This window comes from Bicyclus anynana, chromosome 9 (genome assembly GCF_947172395.1).
Source record: "Bicyclus anynana chromosome 9, ilBicAnyn1.1, whole genome shotgun sequence".
Classification (NCBI taxonomy): domain Eukaryota; kingdom Metazoa; phylum Arthropoda; class Insecta; order Lepidoptera; family Nymphalidae; genus Bicyclus; species Bicyclus anynana.
The window spans coordinates 13779808-13790124 of NC_069091.1; the positions used below are offsets into that span (position 1 = coordinate 13779808).

A 10317-nucleotide genomic window follows, 5' to 3' on the forward strand; every position below is an offset into this window, starting at 1 on the left:
TCACGAAGAGGATTTCAAAATGGTATTTTCAAATATTCTTTTTTTAAAGTTTATCCGGTAAAAGACCGATAGACAGGCGACGCGTCGCCTGTCTATCGGTTGCGTCGGATATGATTATACTGTACCTATTGCATTTATGTTGGCTTTGATTATAGCAGTAATGTTTGTCATCTACTTATGTTTTCCTAATAGTTTATGGCATTTAATAGTAGTTAGAGTAGCATATATTTACGTTATTATAAAAAATACTAAATGACATACCACATTAGATATTTTTACAAAATTTATTGTACATTATGTAAATGCAACATCGAAGTCAGTCTTAAAATACGTACACATACTGCTTAATAATACAGGAGGCACTGGCACATTTTATAAAAAAAAAAACAAATTCTTCACAGAGTAGGTACATATAACTCGTGCGCAATAATCTTGACACCATATACATCCAAACAAACATCATCCGAGCAGGTGTCAAATTAATCAGCGCGAGCTGCTTACATTATAAGCAGTGACGTGCACTTTATAGATGCAAAAATGCTGTGCCTACCCTGATAACTCATCTGCATTATAGAAGAAATTTTCCATTTTGTACAAATTGCAAGTACCTACATATTATAGTGCATACCCTAGTCATACACCTTGTGCACGCCACTGATTATAAGCACATACATAATATTAAAATAGATAAACAGAATAGGTTCCACTGAATTTGTCAAAAAAGCTCGATTAGTTTAAAACACATACAAGGAGCATAATTATAAGTTTGTTCATGCAACATATGAAAACTAGTTTAGACTTTAGATAATACAGTTCGTTTGTGTACATGTAGGTTGGTGCGGGTGACAGTTCGTTTCACTCTTGAAAGTTTTCACCGTACCCATGCTATCTGAGAAACACTATAATCAGACAAATTCACCCGAGTTGAGTTTACCTATTTCAATATTGTAGAAAACACAGATGTCCGTTCAAATTCTAGAATATAACAATAAGTACTATAACAAAATTAAATTACACAATAAGTAGCTACACAGAATACATAGTATGCTTATTTTAATAATGAATTTTACCTGTAGGGTACAACCTGATTAATTTACTTAAATATCATTTAAATAGGTACAATGCATCAAAAGGATAGGCAAAGGTAGGCACTGCCTATTTGCTTAAATGGATATAACTATATCATAGCTGCCACTGATTTGAACTTTCTAAAAACTTTAAATATTAATTAAATCGAAATTTATAAAAAAAATATTTAGTCGATATCAGCTTCAATAGTAGGTATATTTTTAAGTTTATTAAAGTAGGTACATATTGTAATACAAACTACTTTTACTAGTTATTATTTCAGACTAGAAGTAACAGTTTTTAATATTATAAGTATAAATAGGTATATTTGATATAGTGATTGATAAAACATAACAATGTCTTCAGAAAATTATTCCCAAATATGATTCAATGATTAAAATTCATAAATACTTGTAGTGTATGTAATGTTTATAAAAAAATATTAGAATTGTCATACAATATAAGCTAGAAGAGTATACATTTAACGCTTATATAATGTTTTAGGTTTAAAAGATTAGTTTATTTACTTACTAATTAAGTATAATAGCTTGTATAAAAATATACATAACCAAAATTTCCATGTAAATTGAACTAAAACTTACACTTAACTTAAGTCACTATAAGTACATTTAAAAGATTTCTTAATAAAATATTACAAAGTAAATTGTTATAATATTAAACAGGAAATAATGCTTAATAATTTTATCGAAAGTTAGTTGATAGTTTTACTATATTTTTATTATACATAGTAATAGTATCCATTGTCCTATTGTCAAGCACCGAAAATTAAAAAACAAAAATACAAAAATAGCATTTTGTAACTGTAATTGGCAAACTTAAAGTATGCGAGTAACTATTTTATATCACAACATCGATTTTATTTCTGTACAAAAGAGGTAGTTTAAAACACAATTAAGATGCCTCATTATCTCTGTGTACAGTCACTGGTGCTATAACACTATTCTTTCCACAGGGCAGTACTGTCATTGTAAGATCGGGAACTTTTAGCCTTGGTTTGATCTTTGCTGGGGCAGGAAAACTAGCATCTGATTTGGTGTCATCCGATAAAATTGTAGGATCGTTCACTGAGAAACCAGTAGCTTCAGAATCCTCATGTGGTGTCATTGTCGAATAACCGTGGTCGGAACCCCCAGCAGTGTGGGGTCGCCTGTACCCTGTGATGACACGATACGGCGAAATAGGAGCTTCAATTTCCATAGCAGGCAACAATTTATCCTGTCCAGACATATCAGGCAGGTCATCAGACGGCAAATGACTCAATTGAACATCAGCATCATGCCAGGTTTCAGCTGGTCCATCAACGTACAAGTTGTGGCAGCTATCTGACGAAGTGTTCTGTCTGTAGCAATATACAGCGACAGCTATGATCAGACTAACCGTGACTATACATCCGGCTATGGGACCAATTGCGGAATAACTGGCGAAAGCGTCCCTGTTCACGTGACCGAACGTCCCCTCACCATAAGGTGTGACAGCACCCAGAACACCATTGAAGCAGGTGGACTGCGATGTGCAGAATGGCGTCGAAAGAGGCGTCCTCGCGTCCGCGTCTATTTGACACCATTCGCATCCCAAAACACCTAAACACGACGAGTGTGTGACGTAAGTTTCACATTGAAAATCGAAACAGGATTTTAAATTTTCAGCAAAATTGTGGAAGTAGTGAGATTTATGATTGTTGTTTTCAGGTGTCATTCCACAAATTGGTACGTCCTGATCGAGTCTAGAAGAATTCGCATTGGGACATTCATAGGATTCCGAACTGCACTCGCACGGACATTCGCATTCCGTTTGTTCCATGCGATTGCAATTAAGACAAAGACGATCGACCATACTGCAAGGGCAAAAAGCTCCGACACTGCAAGATGCGTTGACAAGGCCTATAAAAGAATTTGTACCCTGAATTGATGCAATGTAGTAGTGCACACAATGGTCACCTGACACAACATTAGACAGCACATGTGGTAAAGATGTGTTGAATTCATAGAATCTCTGAATAGTTTTATCATAAAAGTTACTGCACAACCTTTTGGTGACGAAACCTTTGTGATTCAACATATCAATAGCTATCATTGATTCCTTGTGTGTTATATGTTGTTGTTCAATAGGACCTGAGCTATTAGGGTCCATCAGACCCGGATGAGACACTAAATATCCTCGATTATTCATAATGAAACATTTAATATATGGTATAGCACATAGAGGTGAACTATCAATGAGAAGCTTGTAAAGAAATCCCATGGTGACATCCATAGCCACAACCATCGTCGGGTAGATAGGACTTCGAACTGCATAGGAAATTGTTACAATATATCCTGCCCCACCTACATCTAAATTGGGAGGAGTTAATATAATTTTACCAGGATTTTCTAAAGCATAAGTATACCATGGCCTTCGCACTGGTTCATAATCATATTCTAACACTGTACCAGGAAACATAACCAGAACACCATTCTCTGTAACTGCATACCTCCTGACTATGTATTTAGAATGAGGACCATGTAAATGCTGCCGTTTGTAAAAGGATAAAATAGAATTTAAGAATCCAACATCCTGTTGTATTTCATTCTTCAACCCTGGATTGGAAAGCAACCCATGGGCTACACTTCTTAAATAAGCTAAATAATTTTGCATGTAGGTAACAGCTTCCTGACCATCGCCCATATCATATAGATATGTGAACGGCGATTGGAAACTGGAAGGACTTAAGTAAACAGTACCCTGGTCTACGGTTGAAATTTGCTTAAAATGCCTACATATTTTGCCAGTTTTAGGTGGAAATAAATCTATCCTATGCAACAATATTTCCTTGCTCGTTCTTGTAAAAAATACATTTGTCTTGTTCATTAAACTATTGTCAGGTACTTCTGATACAACACATACAATGTATAAGCCCTGCACCCATTCCCATGAGTAAACTATTTTTGTAGAAGAATTATTATGATCCACAGTAATGTTTCCTGAAGCTATATTAAATATTTTTTGCTTAACAATACTTATATTGGTGCTGGTTTCCACAGCATCAAGATTTGTAAACTTAATTTTGCCTGAGGCAGATTCCGGCCTGGGAAAATATGTATGCATTAGTACCTTACCAGAGAAATCCATTATAAATGCTCTCTTTTTATGGTTTGATCCCTTAAAATAAATAATGTCTTCCGCTAAATCAGACCAATAGAGATCTAGTCCTATAATACCTGTGGATATGGGGTACACAAGTGATATCATGAAGTCTCTCTCGGTGGCTTCCCACACAGGTCCCTCCGCTTGCAGTTTATTTTCATATTTGTATGGAAGCAGGGAAATGAACGCAGAGGCAATTTGACCTATGACTTCACTGTTGTTAATATGTAGTTTCATAACTGAATGTTCATGGTAGCGATTGTGTTGTTTATCAAAATGTAGTATCTCCAACGAACTGTTCTTCATATTGTCATATGTATTAATTAATCCAATAGTAAATTTAACTGTCTCATCAATATATTGGTTGAAGGGATATATTTTAAACCACATTTCATCTCTGAATATTTTTGTATCAGTCAGGAAAATGAATAATTTATATACAGGAAGTTGCTTCTCGTTCAATAATTCTATAATTTCTTCGTTAATTATATTTGGTGATATGATGATAGTTGACATTTCCAAAGTGCTTAGATATTCACGAAATAGCATTTTATTATTGTCTGTTGCGTTCCCCAGGTTCGACATACAATCACTACTGCAGCTGTCTTCAAATTTCATAAAGCCAGTCATATTAGTTACTTTTAATGCAAACAAATCAACACTTTGTAGAGAATAGACTATTTCTTTTGCAACGTTGATGGCTTGTTGTAGCGCCTCACCATTCATATTGTTATTGATTATGAAGACAACAAGTTTTGGTACAGAATGCACTATCTTGTGATATAAGTATCTTAAATTCGAGTGTGGCATGGCAGCACAGTCTTTGTCTGTCGCATAGTCCTTGTGCGATAGGAAATACTGCCTTTTGACCTTCAAGTCCTTGAATCTGTCCAATATATTGGACCTCATGTTCGCAGGAGATATATCAACAAAAACATTGGAACTTTTTATAAGAACAGACTTACGGATAGAGTTAAATGGACAAGGATGCGTAAAGGACGGAGTGTCGGTTTTGTTTATATCATTATTCATGTCCATCAAAATGTTTATAGCGGATGAGAGTTTGTAGTTCAACTTATCAGCTATATTGATCAATGTATTAGTGTCGGAGGCCTGATAGCGGTTCACTTTGTAAGCAGTTCTAATCTCTAAATGCGATGTGTATTCACTTCCGAGCTCTTTGATCACTATATCACTGAACTTTGACGCCAAGGTGTCTGACAAGACACGAACGTTCGGTTTATAGTCACAGCGGCTGCTACTCCTCGTACAGTTCTCATTTTGAGCTAATATAGTACTGTAAAATGTACTTGTGAACACTAGCAGTATCAACTTCATCTTATCAATATCAAATCTTCGCCGTCACACTAATTGATAATGATTTTCTTTACACGTGTAGGTTAACTGAGAATTCTGCTGCGGTTTCATAATTAGGCTCAATTTCAATTACACTTCCAGTATAAAATTGTGCTTTTATTCACAAAAAACTATAAAATAATTAGAAATTTATAAAAAAATGCGTTTGTTGTTAAATAAAAACATCAGTGTTACCAACTCTCTAAAATATTTATCCCTAAAGTTTGTGTCAAAAACCCCTAAAATCGCCTTAATTATTGAGTTCTCCCCCTGAAAAATATAAATTCATAATAATTTAGAAATAATATAAGTTTCAATAGTCTATATTTAATACAGACAAAATACTACGTCTTTATCTGAAGATTCAGATCTTTTCGAAATCATACATGTTGACAATTAATAAATTTACCATTTTTTTTATATTCGATGAAAATTGCCGCCAGTTGCCTCAGAGTGGTTGTAGAATAACGTATTATATGTCGTTATAAGTCGCTAGGCCAAGAAAGAAATATCAAAATCATCATCAATTTAAAAACATTAAACAGTCAAAATATCCCTGAAAATACCCCTAAAAATTTCAGACCCCTAAAAAAATCCCATTTCACTTATTTGCCCCCTAAATCTGGGGGGAAAACCCCTAAGTTGGGAACCCTGAAAAACATCCAGCATTTTCGCCACAGAGTACAATAAAATATTTGATTGATTACACTTGTTGTTGTTTATGACTTAAAATGGCTCTACACTCAACTTAGACCATTTAAATAACAGGACCTGCCTCGCTAACCGTTACCCCTATGGCATCATAAGCCATGATCTAACGCGTTTATAAAAACTGTTGCTATAGAATCGATGTTTCATTGTTGTAATCGTTTTCGTCGTGTAAGCAGTCTTGCAGTGTGTGATCTCCCTAAAAATGCCGGTTTGTGTAGTTAAATGGCATAAAAAACGGCCAAAATCTTTTAGTTTAGTAAAAGAAAAACGACAGTCAATTTTGTTCGTGAATTTGAGTGCGATGGATCTCCATTTTCTAATTTTTATTTTTTATTTTATATATTCCTCTATGACACTCAACAAGAACGTTGTAGTCAACTAGTCAGTGGTCAGCTATCTAAAAATAGAAAATCCTCTGAAGTAAACCATACCACAAGTATAATTAAAACCATAGACTTGTAATAAATCTATGATGAAAATAGCGGGGACCACAGACTACAAATGAAGGCGGGGACTTTAATCTTTTTAAATCTCATTTTGTGTTGACTAGTGAAAGTAGAGACTGTAATCGCCCGCCAAATTTAAAAAAGTCGGAGTAAATTTTGAAAATTATAGTGCAGATATTGGAATAACTGAGTTTAATACTTATAATTATTGGTAGTAATGTATTCACAAATAAAAAATAATTTAAACAAATTATGAAAACGTATGCTTTTTTAATTTGTTTAAATTAATTTTTAAATTTTTCGGACGATTTCAGTCTCTACTTTCATTAGCCAGCCATTTTACGTCGCAGGTCGAATAAAAAAAAGCGTGCGTAGCCAGACACATCTCATTTTTATGAACGTTGTTAGTCAGCATATTGTGTTCCTACCATAGGTAACTACAGTAGCCAGGTATGTAGTAAAGACCATGGTCAACTGCGGTGGCTTTAAATGATAGCAGGTTTCAAAAAAATAGATCGATGTTCAAAAGATCTTCAATCGGCACACTTTTTTTAAAGGGTTCCCAAGATGCTAAGTAATTGGCGACGGGAGCATTATACCTCGTATTGTAGAATGTAGGTATGAAGTAGAAAATATTAAATAAAAATCTAGAGTGAGTTTTTCAATTAAAACCAGTAGTTCCGAAGCTTAGCGAGTTTAATCAAACATACCAAACCTTCATCTTTATTTGGATGTGTTGGTAGGTAGCGGGGTTCAATAAATTTAACCCCTGAAACGAAGCATTTGTGATAATGATTGCGTGTACAGCTCCATCATTGACAAACTAAGTGAGACGGTGTGCCCAATCATATTCAATCATCAACGATGAATGAATGTACCTACTGATCAATTGATATTTTATACTAGCGGACGCCCGCGACTTCGTCCGCCCTTAGACCTCTTTAATCCAGCCCTTACAGTAGTATCGCTGTAAAAATGGAGTAACTTCTCCCGTTTTCCCAACATTTCCCTTCACTGTTCTGCTCCTATTGATCGTAGCGTGATGAAAAATATTCTAGGAGCCTGCCCAGGAGTATGAAGAATTGTACCAAGTTTCGTTAAAATCCATCTAGTACTTAGTTTTTGTTACTATAACGAACATACAGACAGACAGACAAAAATTTTACTGATTGCATTTTTGGCATCAGTATCGATCACTAATCACCCCCTGATAGTTATTTTGGAAATATATTTCATGTACCTTTTTTACTTTTTTTACCTGAATTGACCTCTCTACAGATTTATTATACTTAAGTATAGATTAGTTAAACGTAGGTGCTCTCAACGTTTTCTCGACCAAACTAAATATCTTCAGGAACCTATACCTATTGTTTATAAAGATCAATTTAATCATTTTTATATTTTAAATAGAGTCAATTTAAAAATAAGAAATGGTAAACCATCCTTAATTGCTATAATAATAACTATATGCTGCTGCGAGGGTCGTTAACGAGATGTAATTTAGCCAGTAGGTATTAATATTTTACTACGGATAAGTTGTTTACACAGATAAATACTATTATACACGGCACACCAAGTTTTACAACGATATTATCATTTTCATCATTATCAACCCATATTCGGCGCACTGTTCAGCATGAATCTCCTCTCAGTATGAGAGGAGTTAGGCCAATAGTCACCCACGCGGACCCAATGCGGATTGGCAGACTACACACGTAGAGAAATAAGAAAATTCTCAGGTTTCCTCACGATGTTTTCCTTCATCGATTGAGACACGTGATATTAATTTTTTTTAAATGCACACAACTGAAAAGTTGGGGGTGTATGAACCGGTCCAGTTGCGAACCTACACCCTCAGAATCGAAGGCAGAGGACAAATCCACAGGGCTATCACGATAATTCAATTATATCACATAATTCTAAAATGTACAACAGGCCATTGATATATTATACCTACTAGGTTGTTAACCAACCCATAATTAGAGACAGGGCATGTAACATCACTAACTTAGGAAAGTTAGTGGTGTTATTCGCCGTGTCTCTAAAATATGACTCTAGATAAACTAGCTTGCTAGTGGGGTACCTTACTATGTACTTAGTAAGAATTTCTTGAAAGAACTGGAACCTGGACCTCATGCTGCACAGGCCTATCGAGGCAAACGCCTACTCAAACACAACAAAACAATTCATCAAATTCGGTCCAGCCTTTCTAAAGTATTGCACATTGCTACCTAGGTACGTACTAGGTACATAACATACATAATTGATTTTTTACGTACCTCAAAAGGAAAAACTTAAAGCCTAAACGGACGGCCGGAAACGGATTTTTTTATGTCTGTCTATCAAAAGTCTATTATAAAAGTAGGTTTAGAGATCGTTGATTCGTTGATAATAGGTACTTACTATAATATCAAGACGAGCAAGTAAAGGTCACAACTCAGTGGTCCCACCCGACACCTGATAAGTATCGCCTCGCCTCGAGTGGTTAGTATCGTTTGTGTGGAGTACTATGTTCATACGCTACTACGTCAACTGCGGAGCGCCTCAGCTGTGGGATGACGTGCTGAGTGTGTATCAGCCGTGGTTTGCATGTTTGCCTAGCGATGTTCACGCGCGGTTCCCGAATGGATTGCGCGTTCTCCGCAGTCATGTATACAGGAAGACGTATACCTCTTTTTTATTTTTATTTTATTCAATGACAAGTTAGCCCTTGACTGCCATCTCACCTGATGTTAACTGACGATGCAATCTAAGATGGAAGCGGGCTTATTTGAAAGAGGTACAAGGTTATTTATACAAGTTAGGCATCGTACAGGAACGCTAAATCGTATGGCGGTACGTCTTTGCCGGTAGGGTGGTAACTGCCTACGGCCTATGCCACCATACCTAAGCCAATTTAGAAAATATAAAATCCTAAACTTACCCGGGCTAGAAATCGAACCCAGGTCCTCTCTGTTGAGATTCACAGCACTACTAACTGCGCCAGAGAAGAACAACGTGATGACCATCGGCGGACTACGTGACGTTCACTGATTGTCACGCGGCGTACCGCGGTCCACCTTATAACGAGTGGACAGCGAGCGACGAGGTGGTGATCAGACGCCGAGCGGGATCAATGAGCTATAACCTTTGTTTTGTGACAAAGCTACGTCCTATCAATACTTATTGCGCTCTTGTCTCAGCTGACTTGTGTTGTGTTATTTAACAACGCGATTCTCGTGTGTAATTACCCTATCTATATAACGTTTAAATATAACAGATAGTATTGTGAGTTAGTAACAGTTCGCAGTTGTTCACACTCAATAAAACACTATGTAACACTTTCTTGGAATCTAAGTTGAAGGCTAAACTGGCCGTTAATAATATAAATAAAATAACCGAATAAATTACAAATAAATAAATTAGGCTCTTAATAATGTTTAGTGTTTAAAACTTACTTAATTTAATTTTAAAATGCTCATGACAGAATATATGTAAACTAAAAATACTTACCTACTTAATTAGGTATCTAAGAGTAGATAGATATTATTTTTCTAAAGTTAATAGAATTAATACTTTATTGTGAGTGAGATATCAGTGAATATATAAAACA

General features: G+C 35.5%; 1 protein-coding gene across 1 annotated transcript; it reads right to left on the minus strand.

Annotated features, from left to right (window-relative positions):
- Positions 1-270: 270 nt before the first annotated feature.
- LOC112053235 (VWFA and cache domain-containing protein CG16868) lies at positions 271-5775 on the minus strand. The gene has a single exon (XM_024092606.2). The coding sequence runs from the start codon at positions 5548-5550 to the stop codon at positions 1981-1983; it is 3570 nt and encodes a 1189-aa protein (XP_023948374.2). The 5' UTR covers positions 5551-5775; the 3' UTR covers positions 271-1980.
- Positions 5776-10317: the final 4542 nt, after the last annotated feature.

What these genes read in the sequence shown, in the direction of transcription:
- LOC112053235 (XM_024092606.2), bottom strand. Translation starts at nt 5,550, where the DNA reads ATGAAGTTGATACTGCTAGTGTTCACAAGTACATTTTACAGTACTATA.